The sequence below is a fragment of the Acomys minous genome (genome assembly GCF_964271855.1).
Source record: "Acomys minous genome assembly, chromosome: 11".
Classification (NCBI taxonomy): domain Eukaryota; kingdom Metazoa; phylum Chordata; class Mammalia; order Rodentia; family Muridae; genus Acomys; species Acomys minous.
In genome coordinates this window covers 2,525,587-2,544,629 of record NC_140492.1, presented here as the reverse complement: position 1 = coordinate 2,544,629, position 19,043 = coordinate 2,525,587, and the positions used below count along the sequence as shown (strand labels likewise).

General features: G+C 46.2%; 1 protein-coding gene across 2 annotated transcripts in view; it reads right to left on the bottom strand.

Annotated features, from left to right (window-relative positions):
* The window catches only part of BRWD1 (bromodomain and WD repeat domain containing 1), a 77,925-nt gene that overhangs the window by 50,262 nt on the left and 8,620 nt on the right, over positions 1-19,043 (bottom strand). For both annotated transcript variants that reach the window (XM_084800823.1, XM_084800822.1), the window contains exons 5-14: positions 16,506-16,656; positions 14,561-14,659; positions 13,693-13,853; positions 12,206-12,427; positions 8,685-8,785; positions 7,404-7,474; positions 6,516-6,616; positions 3,794-3,834; positions 2,278-2,376; positions 131-281 (exon numbers count right to left, since the gene is read on the bottom strand). In XM_084800823.1, the coding sequence (XP_084656949.1) occupies positions 131-281; positions 2,278-2,376; positions 3,794-3,834; positions 6,516-6,616; positions 7,404-7,474; positions 8,685-8,785; positions 12,206-12,427; positions 13,693-13,853; positions 14,561-14,659; positions 16,506-16,656 (1,197 nt within the window). The remainder of the gene's footprint in view (positions 1-130; positions 282-2,277; positions 2,377-3,793; positions 3,835-6,515; positions 6,617-7,403; positions 7,475-8,684; positions 8,786-12,205; positions 12,428-13,692; positions 13,854-14,560; positions 14,660-16,505; positions 16,657-19,043) is intronic.

Sequence of the window (19,043 nt, the reverse complement as noted above, 5' to 3'; positions counted from 1 at the left end):
CACATTACACTACCTACCATTAAGTTGTGAAGTAGCTGCCCAGTGTAAGAGTGTTAGACACTCATATACATAAACATTAAAAATTAGTAAATGAATACTTGGCAATTACCACATTTAATTAACTACCTACCAGTAAGTTGTGAAGTAGCTGCCCAGTGTAAGAGTGCCACACTTTGAGGACATGGTCGTTCACGGCTGTGACAACAATGCTATCATCCTGATTCCAAGCTATCATTGTGACTTTGGGCTTCATAAACCTCTCCTCTTCCGAAGATGTGTCTCTAACAAAGCAAAGACACTGTAAACTCACTTGGGAAGGTGGTGCACTCCTTTAATCCCAGCTTCCGGGAGGCAGTCAGGTGGATCTGAGCTCCAGGCAGCCTAGCGTACACAGTGAGGAGTTCCAGGACAGCCAAGGCTACAGAGACAGCAGATCAGATCACACACGGCTCACAGTCCCCTCATCAGTACACATATGACAAAAAAAGCACAGGCCAAAATAAAGGGTGGCTGGCGGGGTCAGCCCACAGTCACAGACTGGGTTAGGTCACCAGCACATAAAACCACACACGGCAGTGGACAGGCCTATAACTAGCAAGTGGGGAGGAGAGGGAGCCTGAGCCACGTAAAGCCAGAAAGAAAGGCATCCGTGTAACCATCCTGCGTCTATTTATCAACCCAGAGCAAACTAACTTTAAGTGGCCTCGGGCTGCACCACAGGAGAGAATTACAAGTTATGTGGTCAGGGTGGAGTCTAGGATACCATGGCCACGTACAAAACCACAATGCTCTACTCTGCTCCTCACCCAAAACCAACTCGCTAGTTTCTGTCAACTGTTTCTCCACAGAAGATAAAGCAGAGAACCCTGACCGGGCGAGTGTAGGACGCAGCTGTCGCCACTGCCTGCCCTCGCCAGGAAGGCGGTGTGACTGCCTGCCTGCCTCAAGTCTCTGCCTTCACTTAGGTTGCTTTTGTCAGCGTATTTTATCACAGTGACAAAATGGAAACTAAGACGTGATAAATGCTTCATAACAGGTACCTACATGAGAATAAAAGACAAAAATTACCAGACAAAGGAAAGAGTAATATACGCCTTTCAAAGCCTACCATCTGGCTGTCCTCGAACTTGATACATAGACCAAGCTAGTCCCAAACTCACAAAGATCTGCCTGCCTCCTCAGCACTGGGATTAAAAGTATGCACCATGGAACCCAGCATTAGGCCATATTATAAGCCTTAACTGTAGCATGCAAAGTTTCTAAGTCCCCCCCACCCCCGGACAGGGTTTCTCTCTGTGTAGCCTTGGTTGTCCTGGACTGCTTTGTAGACCAGGCTGGCCTCAAACTCAGTGATCCACCTACCTCTGCCTCCCTGGGTGCTGGGATTACAGGTGTGTGCCCCTATACCAGGCTCATGCCTGTGTCGTTTTAATACACAAGGAGACCTAACGACAATAGGTTAATCACAGCTTCCTCTGGATTCATGAGGCATCACTAGGAGGTGGTGACAGGTGGGAGGCAGGTCACAGGCCCTGGGTGGGAGGCAGGTCACAGGCCCTGGGTGGGAGGCAGGTCACAGGCCCTGGGTGGGAGGCAGGTCACAGGCCCTGGGTGGGAGGCAGGTCACAGGCCCTGGGTGGGAGGCAGGTCACAGGCCCTGGGTGGGGGGCAGGTCACAGGCCCTGGGTGGGAGGCAGGTCACAGGCCCTGGGTGGGAGGCAGGTCACAGGCCCTGGGTGGGAGGCAGGTCACAGGCCCTGGGTGGGAGGCAGGTCACAGGCCCTGGGTGGGAGGCAGGTCACAGGCCCTGGGTGGGAGGCAGGTCACAGGCCCTGGGTGGGAGGCAGGTCACAGGCCCTGGGTGGGAGGCAGGTCACAGGCCCTGGGTGGGAGGCAGGTCACAGGCCCTGGCTACCCCCTTCTCTCTGTTCTCTGCTTCCGGAACCAGCCTAGCGGTATACTGCTCTGGTCGGTTCTGCTCCATCCCTTTCCATGATAGATTGAAACCCCTGAAAACTATGGACCAAAATAAATCCTTTCTCCTTTACTCTACTTTCTGGCAAGTTTGGTCAAAGTAATAAGTACACATGAGCCCTTAGTTTCCTTCACTAATTCATCTCTGAGAATGAGTATTTAAAAACACAATAGTCAATTCACTCTGGTAAGTTATTCATAATTTGTAGAAGGTATTTAAACTCTCCCATCAAAATTAACAACACATACGGAGTAACATGCCAACAACTTGCCTATGTGTAATAAACAATTTCAGTGACTTACCCTGAGATTCTGGTAGCCATATCCAGTAAAATGCTTCTCCATTCCAACTGTTCAAACCTCCAAATCCGCGCTGTTCCATCTCTGCTACCACTTAAGAACCTTGAAACATTCAAGAAAATCCACTCACATGCAAATACCAAGTGCTACACCTGACACCAAGCACAATGCAAACTTAAAGCAGTGGCCTTGATGACCGTGATCTACAGGGTCAGAGAGAGCTCAGACCATTCAGGGCACCACTAAGGGGGGGGGGAAAACAGCCTGATTTACAAAGTAAAACACACTACAAAACTCAGTTGTTCCACACTGAGTTTTGGGAAAACAATACAAGAGGGAGAAATGTTCCTTAGAGAAGGGGAAAAAGAACAAATTAAAGATGTGGGAAGGTTAGCAGCACCAGATATTCCATCCCTTCTTATTTCTTTAAGAGTTACTTACTATTTATATACAGTGTTCTGCCTGCATTTACACCTGCATACCACAAGAGGGCACCAGATCTCGTTACAGATGGTTGTGACCCACCATGTGGTTGCTGGGAATTGAACTCAGAACCTCTGGAAGAGCAGCCAGTGCTCTGAGCCATCCCTCTAACCCACAGAAACTACATCTTTTTTTTTTTAAGAGTTATTTAATTATTATATATAGAGTGTTTTGCCTGCACACCAGAAGAGGGAACAAGATCTCATTATAGATGCTTCTGAGCCACTACATGGTTGCTGGGAATTGAACTCAGGACTTTTGGAAGACAAGCCAGGGCTCTTAACCTCTGAGCCATCTCTCCAGCCCCAGAAAGTCCATCTTAAGCGTGTCCTTTTTAAACTCTAACTCAACAGACATAAAATATAAACTATAAAATTTAAGTGTCTCTGTGTAGCCTTCCTTGTCTGTCCTGGACTTGCTTAGTAGACCAGGCTGGCCTTGAGCTCATAGCAATCCGCCTGCCTCTGCCTCTCTGAGTACTGGGACTACAGGCGTGCGCCACTAAGCCCAGGTTGAAATTCAAAGTTTAAAACTATGCTTTGAAAAAGAAACCAGCCATATCCTAGAGGCCAGAAGACAGCTGCACTATGGATTATCAAATGCTTGCTCCTCAGGGTTTTTCTTAACCTTCTGCTCAGGAACAGACTCTAGTTAACAGCTAACTCTTCACCACACGGCTCTAAAACCTCACCATGCTCCACCTGCTGAGACGTACTGCAGCGCACAGGTTAGCAGTGAGGTATGCTGTTTTTAAAACTGCTGAGTAGATCTCAACGTCAGAAAAGGTAAGCGTGGGACGGCATCCCAGCTCACTGGCAGAGTACTAGGTGCCATGCACAAGACAGGGTCTATCCTCAGGACCAACAGGCACCACCACAAAGGGCATAAGGCGATCATCGTTCGAACTGTCAAGATGTGTCATTACACCTTACAACTAACAACGGAACTGCAGAAAACAGCAAGCAGCTAGAAGAGTCAGCCCTGTTACTTAATTTGCCTGAAAACACACAGAAACAATGCAGCAGCAAACACTTACCGGTCACCATTGTTACAAAACTGGATACTATCAACTTTGTCCTAAAGGAGAAAAAGCAAATATGAAAACTAGTGTCTACATTACCTATTAATTCACTGAACAAGTTTACTTACTAAGAAACACACTGGGAGCCAGGCGTGGTGGCGCACGCCTTTAATGCCAGCACTCAGGAGGCAGAGGCAGGTGGATCACTGTGAGTTCAAAGCCAGCCTGGTCTACTTAACAAGCTCCAGAACAGCCAAAGTTACATAGAGTCCTTGTCTCCAAAACAATAAATAAATACCTTGGTTCACTAGGAGAAACTGACTTGGCCGATCATTCTGTGTGTGTCAAATCTATGAAAAGCCGTTAGGGGTCCACTGAGACCTTTTCAAAAGAACCACACTCATAGACACTGGCACACTTACTACACCTGTGCTTAAAATTACACCAGGACTTCAATGGTAAGCAAAGTTAATGTGTGCAAGGCAGTCAAAACAGACTGTACGAAGCAAAAAAGATGTATCCCTTTGATTATTGATGTTTTAGCACAACCTGAACCTATCTACTCATTAAATAAGCTCTGAACATGGACTGTTTCCCATGAAACCTTAGGACTGGTGTTGGTTCCTAGCACAGGCACAGTGTCTCACAACCATGTGGGCATTGCCAGTTCCAGGAAATCTGACCCTCTTCAGTGCTCAGAGGGCACTAGGCAAACAAGTGACTCATAAACACAAATACTTAAATGTATACAATTTATTTTTTATTTAGGTTTAAAAATGTTGTTCCTGTGTGTGCCATGTGTGGATGTGGATGCACAGGGTCTTTCCTGTGCACTTGCATGTGAGGTCAGAAGCAGGCATGGGTGTCCTTGCTTACCCTTCTCCATCTTACATTTTCTGAGTCATGTCTTCACTGGACTTAGTAGGTCTGGCTGCCAAGGGGAACCTGAGTGTCCCCATCTCAGCAGTGGGTTACACTGACTCCAAACTCAGGTCACCATGTTCCTACAACAAGCACTTTACCCAGTGAGCACCCTGTATACCCTAGTGAAACTTCCCACTAAAGATAATCTTGCCCTTTACAAATACTCTAAATACTAACAACTAGCTTACTAGACATTCCCAAAACAGCATTCTAACTCACGAGCTGGGTTAAAACAATGGGTGTGTTTGAATATAAACCCGAGGTCGTCATTCTCGAGAATGGGGCTAATGCTGGGGCGGTGGCGGCACACGCCTGTAATCCCAGCCCTCGGGAGGCGGAGTGAAAGGGCAGCCTAGTCTTCAGAGCAAGTTCAGGACTATCAAGGCTACACAGAGAAACCCTATCTCAAAGAAAAGGAAAAGAAAGGCAGGCAAGCATGTGCCTTCATATTTCAAAATATGGCTACTCTGCAGAAGCAACGGTGTCTTTGGACACAGCTGGGCAGTGCACACATGAACACAAAGGTGACAGCATGCACAGGCCCTGGCCGACCTCAGCGTGGAGGCGAGCCCACCACAGAGCTCTGCCGCTAGAGGGGAAGCTGTCAGCAACTGATAGCTCACAGCAAGAAAAGGTCCATTTCCTTTCTTCTTGTTGTTTTGAGACAGGGTGTCTCAGTGTAGCCCTGGCTATCCTGGAATTCACTCTACAGACCAGGCTGGCCTGGAGCTCAGATCTGCCTGCTTCTGCCTCCCAAGTGCTAGGATTAAAGGTGTGTGTCACCACCGTACAGCTAAGGTCAGTGTTCTAAGTGCATATGCTGACTACACTCCAGTGAAGGCCACACCTCCAAGGATATTTGGGTAGCACAAATTGACCCTGATTGGGGGGTGGGAGGAAGACACCAAAAAGCTGGGTGGGTAGAGAGTTGAGTGGGGTATGGTGGGAATAAATATAATCCAAAAGCCGGGTATGGTGGAGCACACCTATAATCCCAGCACTCGGGAGGCAGAGGCAGGCGGATTGTTGTAGCTGGTCTACAACAGCCTGGTCTACAAAGTGAGTCCAGGACAGCCAAGGCTACACAGAGAAACCCTGTCTCGAAAAACAAAAACAAAACAAACAAAAGAATATAATCCAAACATGTACACACTCTCATAGAGGACTGGATGGACAGACAATTGACAGATGGTGAGTGGATAGATAGACAGACAAATAACGGACAGGTGGATAGATAGGTGGGTGGATGGACACACAGATAATGGAGGGATGGATGGATGAGTGGGTGGATAGATAAAATCTAACTCTCGTCAAATATCACTGCAAGTAAGCAGGGCAGGGCTGGCAGGACAGCTCATCAGTTAAGAGCGAGCGCACACCATTCTTTGAGAGGACCAGAGGACAGTTCCCAGCACTCACCACGAGGAGCAGGCTCACAACTGCTGCAGCTCCAGCTCCAGCGGACCCAATGCCTACTCCAGCACTGTACTCAAGTGGACATACCGCCTCACCAATAGACCCACACATACACATGTCATTTTTAAAAAGAAAGAAAAGTGAGGCAGAGTGGTATGCACTGTAACTCTAGCACTCAGAGGCAGGGGAGGGGGGAGGCTGTGGAGTGACAGAACACTACAGACGAAGCAGAGCAGATGCTATCTCAGAAAGCCCAAAGGGGGAAATGTGACTTAAAATAAAAGTAATCTGTTAAAGATAGAGAAGAAAAAGAAACCCAGGTAAATTAGAAAAGTAGTCTTAGCAATAAAAGAACTAATATAAATTTACAGAATTTTAAAAATGAATAAATGCTTACAGTGTGGCTTTCCAGTTCAGCGATTTTTTCAGGTTCTTCAAACCCCAAGAAATACATTCTGATTACATGATCAGTACTACCTGTAGCTAAAAACATACCACCTGAAACAAAAATGTTAAAGTTTAAAAGTGTAGTTTGCAATAAACGCACTAACAAACATACTTCTATGCATACAAGAGAAGAAAGTTCTCTCACTCCAAAGCCAGCTTCATCTCCATCCATCCGTCCTCCAGCTCAAGTAAGCTTACAAAGCTCAACTCTTGGCCTCAGTGAAAAAGCTACTCCCACTGGGCTTCACTAACACACACAGCAGTGCTACACTGAGCATCAGTGCCTCAAGCCCAGAGAAAAGGCAAATGCTTCCTCGTGCAGAGCGCACCTGGACCAGTGTCACTCACTTCCTGAGGAAAAAGCACTGGGCCTAGTCTACAAAATTTGCCAAACAAGTCCACTGTACAAGAAGAGAATAAAGAGAATGATGTCATCAAGATTCCATGTCAAATTTAAAAACATTTATTTAGGCAGAAAAAAGAAACAATATCCCTACAACTAAATGGCCGCATAACCCTAAAGCAGCTTACATGGACACTGTGGGCTTCCTTGCTGGGAATTCTCTCTTCCGTGTCTGTGACTGAATTCGGTTAGACACTGGAGAGGCAGAGAGCAAAGTGGGAGGAGCGTCCTATAGCCTCCCCTTTATCAAGCCTACACCATGTCCCCTGTGTCTTTGTTCCCTTAAACCCAGTACTTAAAAATCTATATTAAAAAAATCACTTAGTAAGCTCCAGAAACAATTCAAACAAGCATCCTAAGTCATAGCTAATGACAGGAAGACAGAAGCACCTGTCACCTTGCTGACTGAATCAACAGCCTCAGGTGTTATCTTACCAGCACTAAAAGAGGAACACAGCATCTGAACACCAGGCCTCGGCTTCTCTGTGAACTTCAGGGGCCGTGGACTTGAAAAGAAGATGATATGTGCCTTTAGAACACACGTTAACACATTCAATTAGAGCACTGGAGGCTTATGTGTGGTCACTGAGTGTGCATCTGTGTGTACATATGGGGGTACACATGCCATGGGGCACTCACGGAGGTGGGGTGTGACTCAGGGCATCAGGTCATCAGGTCTCCAGAGCAGGAGCTCTTACCCAGAGAGCCACCTTGCTGGCCCTCACCATTCCTTAGACCTAGCACGCTAACACTAGGCGATGCAGTTGACTGTCACTCGCTGCTTGCTTGCAGCAGACCATGTCTAGGTGAGGTCACAAGCGCCACATAATGATACAAATCCAAGGGTACGGTGACAATGTACTCCCATGTGGATGCGATGGAACAACAAACTCCATCTCTATGACGGGGTGTATTATAAATTCACATACAGCATCTGCTGCATATGTGTATCTCCAGGATCTGTTCACCAACACGGCAACAACAACAAATATACTTAAAAATCTCCCAATTTAGATCAAGACATACCCCTCAAGTTTCTGCCTTAATGTCACAAACCCTTAATCCCAGCACTCAGAAGGGGTAATCAGATCCCTGTGAGTTAAAGAGGCCAGCCTGGTCTACATAGCAAGTTTTAAGCCAGCAAGAACTATATAGTGAGACCATCTAAAAAAAATTTTTTTTCTTAATTATTTAACAAGTTCTCCGCAAATCAAAGGAAGGATCAGATTTTTTTCACTGTACGTGAACATCACTACACTGAGAACTCAATTCTCAGCTGTAGCCATGATTCTCCAAGCGAAGGCTCTTGAACCCAGGGCTACTGTCTAGACTCTGATTACACACCTAACCCTTCATTCCATCATCTTTTAAATTCGTATTATTTGAATTTGCTTAAACAAAGATGTGCAAAGGGAAAAAAATCCTTTAACCCTTTCTGTTACAGTGAAATTGATATAAAGCACAGGCAGTAACAAATTAAGTTCAGGAGAATGAAATTTCCTTTTAGATAGTCAACTCTACATTAAAGAGAAACTACCACATAAAATCACTCACCTGAGCCAGGCCATGGTGGCTCACACCTTTAATCCCAGCACTCGGGAGGCAGAGGCAGGTGGATCTCTGTGAGTTCAATGCCAGCCTGGTCTACAAAGTGAGTCCAGGACAGCCAGGGCTACAGAAAGAAACATTGTCTTGAAAACCCCAAAAATCACTCACCTGAACTTCAAAGACTCTAAATCCCACTGCCAAAAGCAAACAGTCCCATCAGCACCAGTAGAAACCATGTACCTCTGAGGTCCTTTGGCCATTGGGCTAAACTGAAAATCAAAAACACGTATGAATCACCTTCCAGAGTTTCTCCTTAGTTAATACCTTAGCAGATGCCCCAAGCTCACGTCAACCAACATGCTAAGTAAATTACAAACTCAAGCTACAGGTGAGGTGGCAGCTCACAACTGTCTAGACTCTAAGATCTGACACCTTCACACAGACACACACGCAGGCAAAACACAAATGAACATTTTTTTTTAAGTTGCTGGCAGCCTATAGCTGGGCAAAGTAGAAGGTGAGACTTCCTGGTAGGGAGAGAGACTGTGGGCCTGGAAGACAGCTGGCCACCTGGCTGGATGAGACGAGGCGGATGGCTTCACTTAGATGAGGTCCTGGCAACTTTATTTGTATGGTCTAAAGGCCACCCTGGGCCTTAGCTTTTCTTCACCAGGAGACATAAGCTACAGGTCTTTAACAGTACACATTACCTCACATGTGGTTCTAAAGAGTTTTCAAAATGAGTCAACAAGAACCAGGAAGATTTTGACATAGACTTTGACATGGTCAAGTCCCAGCTTTAGAATACTGAAGCACACAGACCCGAGCCTCAATACTAACACTACCCAGGTAAAACTCAAACCCAAGGATGGAAAATACACGGGCATAGTGACAAATGGAAAAACAAAGTCAGACCCAAGTAGGAGACAAAGGTGCCATCTTACACGCGGTGGGAAACAACACGAGGTCAGATGCTGGGGACGGAAACACAGGTACATGGCAAAGACACCATGACCTGGCCACCTTACAAAATAAACAGAGCTAAAGACAACACCAAGTTCTACTGAAACATCAGAGTAAGAAAGACATCTGTAACTGGGTGGTGGCGGTGGCAGCAGCAGCACACGCCTTTAATCCCAGCACTCGGGAGGCAGAGGCAGGAAGGCTGATCTCTGTGAGTTCGAGGCCAGTCTTATCTACATAAGCAATGTAGTTCATAAACAATCTGAGATCCATGGAGAAACCCAGTCTGGAAAAAACAAACCAACCAACAAAGACAACTGTATCTGGCAGGTACACAGTGTGCTATCCAACAAGTTAGCTGGGCAGTGGTGGCACTGCAGAGGCAGGTGGATCTGAGGCAAGGCTAGCCTGGTCTGTGAGTCCCTGGCCTACACAGAGAGATCCTGTCTCAAAAACCAACCAAGAGAGAAACTGGAAACTGGGCTGAGGCAACAACACAAAAACAAGGCTTCCTAGGCCTTGAGCCCAGAAAAACCAGAAATGCTGAGCCTGCGGTGTCTATAAAAATGTTCTGACTCAAGTCACATGTGTTCTGCATCAAACCTCTAGACACAAAGTCGCTGACCAGTTTTACTCCATCAGAGCTTCACTAACCCTGCCTGGAGTGAGACAGTGACACTGTTACAGTGCAGCCGCCCTGACAGTGTCTCACTCTGTATCCTTGGTCAGCTTTACGTCACTATGTAACCCATGTGCTTTTTGAATTAGTGATCCTCCTCAATGCTGGGGTTACCAAGCACTGTGCACCACATCCACGCAATCTAATCTTCATCTGTCCTTGCTAACGTTTACTGTGTGCATGTGCACACTCCACGTCTTTTACAATGAGTTCTGCGGAAAAGATTCCAATTACATGGAAGTCCTGCGGAGCCAGTGCAGAGCTGGAGTCTCAGGGTGATACTGCAGCAACAGTAGCGGCTACAAACTCTCCTGTGGCCAGGAATTCTCAAGCCCTGCCCTAAGCATACGACAACAGAGCAAACTTAGGCTACACAGAAAAATGGAACCATCTCTGTACTTTCAATCAAATCCAAATCAAAGGCAGCAACACATGTCACTAGAAGCCTTATAAACCAGCTGATAGCCTAATTCAGCCTAAGAATAGGATTTAAAACAATAACAACACTAATTAAGCCTGGCTCAGCGGTGCACACCTATAAACTCAGCAAGTGCAGAGGCAGGTGGATCACTGTAAATGCGAGGCCAGCCTGGTCTACAAAGGGAGTCCAGGACAGCCAACAAGGGCACTCAAAGAAACCCTGTCTCAAAAAAACAAACACAAAACATAAATAATAGTAATTAAAGGTTGTGTGTGATGGCACACACAACAGGCAGATCGCTGAGTTCCAGGACAGCCAGGGCTAGCTAGCCCTGCAGGCCACTTCCTAAACAGTATACCACTGCCCTAGCTGAGAAAACTGAGAAACACAAAGCAAGGTGGTAAGCAATACAGGAAGCTACATCCAAAACACAGGCTACAGCTGAGTAACCTGAATCCCTCCAACAGGAGACTCCTGCAAGGAAGCGGCCAGCACTGAGAGGTGGAGCTCAGGTGTCTTTCAACACTCCAGCAACCAACCGCAAGCTCTATGTGCAAGCTCTTTTTTGCTTCCAATTCTAACTAAATAAAATTCATCTATTTACACGACAACTGCCGATTTCTACATTAACAAGCAGGTTGTTTCTCAAAGAAATGACTATGCTTTAGAATGACAAGTTGAACCATTTAGAGACGAACCGGACATTGGCAGAATCTGCTTTAGACACCAGCTCGCATGGTCAAGCAGGACTGGCCCACAGCTGACCGGCCACGGGGACCTCCTACAGTTTTCTACACTTCATGTAAGCTGAAAGCTACTTTCCACTTATTATAGGAAAAACATATTTAAAATAAATTTTAATCAACTCATCAAAACCTACAAGTTCTGAACAGAAACGAAACCTCTTGCCAATTTGTAACAAGCTGTCATCCAATACAACCACAAAGCGGGCAGTGACTCACTCAGAAATCCTGGCTTATGTATTCTGTAAAAATATGGAGCCAGGCGTGGTGGGGCACGCCTTTAATCCCAGCACTCAGGAGGCAGAGGCAGGAGGATCGCTGTGAGTTCGAAGCCGGGTTGGTCTACAAAGGGAGTCCAGGACAGCCAAGGCTACACAGAGAAACCCTGTCTCAAAAAAACCAAAAAAAAAAGTATCAGTGGAGCTAGAGATGGCTCAGGAGTCAGCTCTCCCCAACTCACACAAAGGAGCTCGCAAACAGCCCTCAGGAGCACTGCATACACAATGGTGCACCAACACAGATGCAAACAAAACAATCATAACACATAAATAAAAATAAATTTTAAGAGTCTAGCGTGGTGGTGCACGCCACTCAGGAGGCAGAGGCAGGCAGAACGATGTGAGTTTGAGGCCAGCCCGGTCTACAAAGCTATGCATAGAAACCCTGTCTCGAAAAACCAAAAAATAAAATAAATAAATAAATTTTAAGCTAGGCACAGTGGCTCATGCCTGTAATCCTAGTACAGAGGCCTCCCTGGTCTACAAAGTGAGTCCAGGACAGCCAGGACTACATAGAGAAACTCTGTCTCGAAAAACCAAACAAACAAACAAACAAACAAAAATAATATCCAAGTTTAAATCATATAATCAAACCATTTTACTACCTGCAAAGACGTGACGGAGCCTGTGTGTCCTTGCAGCACGGCAACTGGGGCGCAGGTCCTCAGGCACCACACCCGAATGATCTTATCACAGCTTCCGGCAGCAATCAGCGTGTTCTCGTAGTTCACTGCCATGTCTGAAATTTCTGCAGAATGCCCTCTTAACGTAGACAACAAGCGCCCATTATGTGTTGACCATATCTTTACCAAACAATCATCTGAACCCTAAGAAAAAGCAACCCCCAATACAAATGTTAAACTCAAAAGAACAGACCTGACACCACCCAGGCTGTTAAGCCCTCCCCTTCCAGGCAAACACTGCGCAGGGCTGTGTCAGCAGGAAGCCCACGGAAACACTGTCTCTGGGTCGGACTCCTCTGTGAGCTGTTTTCACAACGTCTCTCCCAATAAAGCAGTGGGTCCCACCCGACGCTCACAGGTCACCAACCTACACTGGACAGACCTAGATTCCCAGGACCAGACGACATACTGTAGTGAAAACAGCTCTAGTTTCAAATAAGCGAGCAAGAGTCTCAGATGTACAGCCTCAAGCCAGGCAGCACTCAGCACAGCTCAGTACGTTTTCTTTTTCCTTTTTTAAAAGATGTATTTATTTATTATGTATACAGTGCTCTATCTGCATGTACAGAGGGCACCAGATCTCATTAAAGATGGCTGTGAGCCACCATGTGGTTGCTGGGAATTGAACTCAGGACCTTTGGAAGAACAGTCAGTGCTCTTAACTTCTGAGCCATCTCTCCAGCCCCCACTCAGTACATTTTCAATCCACTTACAAACTTTTCTCAAAGCCGAGCGGTGGTGGCGCACGCCTTTAATCCCAGCACTCCGGAGGCAGAGGCAGGCGGATCACTGTGAGTTTGAGGCCAGTCTGGTCTACAAGGTGACTCCAGGGCAGCCAAGGCTACACAGAGAGACCCAAAACTCTTTTTCTCCTAAATAGTTTTGAAATAATCACTTGAACACAAGTTGTTATATAATGATCGTTTCCCTAAATCAGTGACTAATCTATGCAAGCATGAGTCATCACGCATGATCTATCTGGGAATTCTGACTGGGGTGGCACAGAGTATTTTTATTTATACTAAATATTAATACCGATGTGACTTGTAACTTAATTCCTTAAGTCTCAAATAGGCTGAGAGAAACTTTCAGTCGTGTGTTTCGTCCTATTTGAAAACAGCGCCTCTGTGCCTACAGCTGCAGACAGCCCAGCAGTCACTCTGAAGCAGGTCTGTGCAGACCGTCTCACGCTCACTGTCACCTCCCCAGCAGTCACACAAGAGTCTTCCCTGTTCTGGAACCACCGTTCTCAAAACCACCCAAGCTGACTACACTGCTCAATCACTTGCAATGTTAGGCTATAAACCTTGAGGCCCTGCAGACCTACAGGGTGGGGAAGTGGTAGACTTAGGCTTCTCTAAGATGTGCTAGAAGGTTCTGAAGCACACTGCAACACGCCGGGTACTCACTGTAAAGATTCTATGTCCTGTCCTATCAAAGGCTACACAGTACACAGCAGACAGATGTCCCAGAATCCTCCTGTGCATCTTTATGTGCTGGTACATAGTTCCTGGGAACGCTCTGCTGAAAGTGCAACACCCTGTGAGCTGTTTCCCGCGATGGATCTCCACTAGGAAATAAAAACAACAGAGACGGTTAAGGGGGAGCCAATACCTAAAAACCAAAACGGATCCAAACAGGTTCTAGAAGGTAAGCAAGCCCAGCAGACGTGCGCCCTGTCCTCACTTCCGCTGTGCTACACGTCACCTTACAGACGTGGGCTGCCCTCACTTCCACTGTGCTACACGTCACCTTACAGACGTGGGCTGCCCTCACTTCCGCTGTGCTACACGGCACCTTACAGACGTGGGCTGCCCTCACTTCCGCTGTGCTACACGGCACCTTACAGACGTGGGCTGCCCTCACTTCCGCTGTGCTACACGGCACCTTACAGACATGGGCTGCCCTCACTTCCGCTGTGCTACACGGCACCTTACAGACGTGGGCTGCCCTCACTTCCACTGTGCTACACGGCACCTTACAGACGTGGGCTGCCCTCACTTCCGCTGTGCTACACGTCACCTTACAGACATGGGCTGCCCTCACTTCCGCTGTGCTACACGGCACCTTACAGACATGGGCTGCCCTCACTTCCGCTGTGCTACACGGCACCGTCCGTCATGTGCACTCAATTCTCAGTTCTCGTAAGTCAGGAGGAGTCGGGGACTCAGTGCGTACACTTCTGCAGCAACACTCTATCTACCCGCGCTTCCTCTGCATGTTCAGCCTTCATGAAACTCAAGACAGTGTTGGCATCTCAAGGGCAACCTTACTCACCGAGACTCGGTGGGGAGCCGTAATTCACAGGCATTTCAGGAGGTCTTCCTCTGTGAAGAGCGGCAAAGGCAGAGCCCTTCCACACTGTGTGCCTGCAGTCTTTAAAATGAATTTTAGATACACATAAAATCTTGAAAGTTAACCCAAAGAACGATTTTATAGAATACTTACGTATATTGTAATAAACTGTTTATTCAAAGTTTTACCAACTAATATACTATTTCTGAGGGGCACCGGACACCTCAGGTACAGCAGCGACCCTGACAGCACAACACTTTACAGTCCACGTACAGCAGCTCACGGAGCCCTCACAACAACCCTGTGAGGTAGGTGTTTGTGCCCATTTACAGAGGAGGGAACTGCGGCTCACAGGGTCCAGGGCCTCTGAGGAGATTCACTGCAGGTGACACTAGGAGGGCTTTATTGTTCACTGCAGAGCAGCACACAGCATTGAAGATGAGCAGTCTCATCACGCTGACCCCGGGTTTCAAAAGTGGAGAATGTTAAAATATTCTGATGCACCTAAAAGCCTGTAACCTGACACACTCGGTCTGAAATGTGTTTGGCCAGGACTGCCTCGCCTTGAGTTCAATAGGAGAACGGGGGAGTTCAAGTTAAACAGCTTCCCACGTCAGGGTGGAAGGCGGGCAGCTCTTCAGAGGAGAGCTCATGCACAGGCCGTGTGTGAGCCTTCCAACGCTGCACCGCACCCAGATCAGAAGGAACCGCACTAGGGGGAGTAGCTGCCCTCTCCTCAGGACACAGAACACCACCGGCCAACACAGACCTCGTGCTCCGCTGCCCCTTCACAACTGCACAATAAAACAGAGGCTGCACTGAGCCTCAGGTGCCCCAAACTCACAGGCATGCCATGTTTTGCATGAATGGAATGGTTCCTCTCGCACTAGCACAAAACAGGAACAGAAATAGGGCCCCTTGCCGAAGCCTCTAAGTCTGACAGTTCTCACACAGGCCTCATCACAAAACAACACTAAGCTGGACTCAAGGAAAATGAAAATGTGCTACCCAACCAACTGCTGTCAAACAACTGACCAAAGGAGATTTACAAAGTCAACGGGAATGCCGAACAGGAAGCTGGGAGTTTCCTGATTAGCCACAGTGTGGCAAGGCTAGTGGGCACTATGAAAGGACTAAGGCTGGCAGGCTGGTCTGGCATGACACCAAGAAGCAAACACATCCGTTCTCAGTCAGGCTTGGTACTATAGGAGCATCTAAGAGGCAGCATCACATCACAACAGCTTGTAACAGAAATGGTCACAGTGAAACTCAAGGATGCTCGGATCAAAAGCAACACATGTGCCCCTTAGCAGGGTAGCCACATGTGTACATACAGCATATCACACAGGGACGGAGTCTAAGTCAGCTATATGAAGCTAACAGAAAAAGTAGAGCAGTTCCAAACAGTTTGTTAGCTCATAACTTAGCAAAAAAAAAAAAAAAAAAGTTAGCAAAAAAGAAAAAAGAAAAAGAAATCAGACAAGTTTACATTTTTGGTGCATGTTTTTCAAGCTGCTACCATTTTTTTGTTGTTGTTAAAATCACTTCTCCTTATAACAAAGGACTTTCAAGATCTAAATATCAAAAGAAATAATTCTAGCATTAAAGAGTTTATTAGACATACATAATTACATCCATTGAAGTTATGAGTGCGCTACAAAATGGAAAAAATTAAAAACTCACATTGATAAAAACCTCAAGCACATCTTAAATTCAAGCGTTTTGGCTTAACATCTGTCATTATCAATTTTTGAAATGCAAAAGGACCCATTAAACACATGATAAAATTCAAAGATCTACACTAATTGCAAAGAACTCATTATCCATGGCATTAGTTACATCGTCACCTTGCACAGTGCTTACACAGCTTCAGAGGCATAACGTACGCTACTGACACAAAGCACAACACGTCTTCAAACTAAGGTACCTTTTGCAGTACGGAGCAAAGACTGCCTTCCTGCACCAAGCAGAGAAGTGACTCTGGGAACACTGGGTGGGACTTCTCTATCCAGCATTGGGCCGAGGCGCTGACAGATCTGCAGCAGGTGATCAGGAGCCACATGCTTATTGGACAAGACCTGGTTACAGAGTTAAAATGTTAGTAATAACACTGCATACAGCAGTGCCCAAATATTTTATATATGCTCATCTGTTAAAATGTGAAAACAAAACAAAAAATCTGAGAACTACAAAACACAGTAAGAAAAATTAGACAATGCAAACAGTAAACTGTCTAAAATCAAACTCTAATCAAAGTCCAATTATTTTTCTTTACAGAAATTAACAATTTTATTCTTTTCTTTTGTTTGAGACAGGGTTTCTCTGCGTGGCTTGGCTGTCCTAGAATTCACTCTTTAAGACTACGCTGGCCTCAAACTCAGAAGATCCACCTGCCTCTGCCTCAGAGTGTCGGGGGCAGAGGGAACAGAGGAGTGCGCCAGGGGACGGTTTTATTCTAAAACTGAAATGCAAATGACATTAAAAAAGCCAAGTTAATCTTTTTTTAATTTTTTTTTTCAGACAGGATTTCTCTGTGTAGCCTTGACTGTCCTGGACTCACTTTGTAGACCAGGCTGGCCTCGAACTCACATTGATCTGCCTGCCTCTGCCTCCCGAGTGCTGGGATTAAAGGCGTGCGCCACCACTGCCCGGCCCCCAACTCAACTTTAAAAGTGGCAAACAATCCTGCATTTCAAGACTTGCTATAGAGGGGTAGCACTTAACAGGATGGTGTCAGAGAAGGCATCCATGGGATGACCTAGCTGTGCATGTGCAGAGAGCCTGATGTGCTTCTACAGCACTCATTTCTGACAACAGTGTAAACTCGATTCAGCACAGAAAATATCTCCAATAAATGGTGCTGGAACAAGAACATGCACTATTTCTCAAAAAGCAGTCAATTAAAAATAATTAAAAAAACAAAAAACAAAAACAAACTTTGCTTTGCCTGGATCCCCTGGAACAGGAATTACAGACAGTTATGAGCTGCCACATGGGTGCTGTCCCCTGAGCACCGAGTCACCACCTCTCCAGGCCCTATGTGGATGAACAGCTTCTTTTCAATTAAGGTAAAAACCAATTTTCAGTAACAGATGAATTAAGTAAATATGCAACGCCATTATAACATTTAGCAGTAAAAAGAAATTAAGCCAAGCACAGCTATAATCCCAATTGGAAGGCACAACTCAAGTTCAAGATCAACTTGATCTACATATTAAGCTGAAAAGACCAAAAAAAGATGGCCGCACACCTCCGCATGTGGGTCTCCCTGCAACCCTTCGCTACAGTGCCTCATGCTGTGGTAACCCCAGCCATGAAATTTCCTCTTTGCTGCGTCATCACTTTAATTTGCTACTGTTCTGAATCACACTGGAAATGCCTGGTGTGCAGGGCGTCTGCTAGGTGACCCCAAAGGTTGACAACTTCTAAACTAGACTGAGTAGATAATTTACAAAAGTAAAGAGAAAGCCGGGCAGTGGTGGCACACGCCTTTAATCACAGCACTGGGAGGCAGAGGCAGAGGGATTGCTGTGAGTTCAAGGCCAGCCTGGTCTACAAAGTGAGTCCAGGACAGGCAAGGCTACAGAGAGACCCTGTCTTGAACCCCCCTGCTCCAAAAAGAAAAACAACATCCAGCTTTTATCAAAGTCAACACTTTAAATAGAATCATTAGACAGAACGTTAACTACACTTCAATAAAAACTAGCCACAAGAGAAAACACAAAGAAAACTGTAACTTTTAACTCATAAAGATGTCACCATTAGATGGCGTGCATGCACCTGGAATAGAACTGATACATACACAGATGTACATCATGGGGGGGGGGGGGGACAGAGAGGAAGGGAGGGAGAGACGGAGGGAAAGAGGGAGGGAAAGACAGAGCGAGAGTGAGTGTGCACTGGCCTTGAACGCAGAGGCATGTGCTACCATGCCCAGCTTCTTTGTTTTTATTTTCAGACTATTTCATTTGTAGCCCTGGCTGGCCTTGAACTTGCAGCTTTCCTCTGCCTCAGCCTCCACAGTGCTGGTGTGGTAGGTGCAGTCCACCACGTTCAGCTTTATTCTCGCTGGCTATTTGAATCCTTATGCCCATCACCTACAGTGACAAACCACACTGGGCAGGATGACCATACACTCAGGGTGGCAGGGCATCAGCCCAGTGACATCAACAACTTAAAACTCTGGGACACACACCTCCAGAGAAACCCTGACCCGTCCTCAACTATTGGTTAACAACCACATCTCTCAATTATCAAATATAAAACAGCCTGAATCCTACATGAACACATTATTTATGAAGGTGACAGAAGTTATAACTTTCAACTTGTCGACTCATCTCCCCCACCACCAGGCCAACAAAAAACTTACAAGACACATCAAATGCAGTGGTCTTCGGATGTTGGGTCTTTTATTATTATTAATTAACACTTGGCTTGAATTATGTAAACAACTCTAAAAATTCTT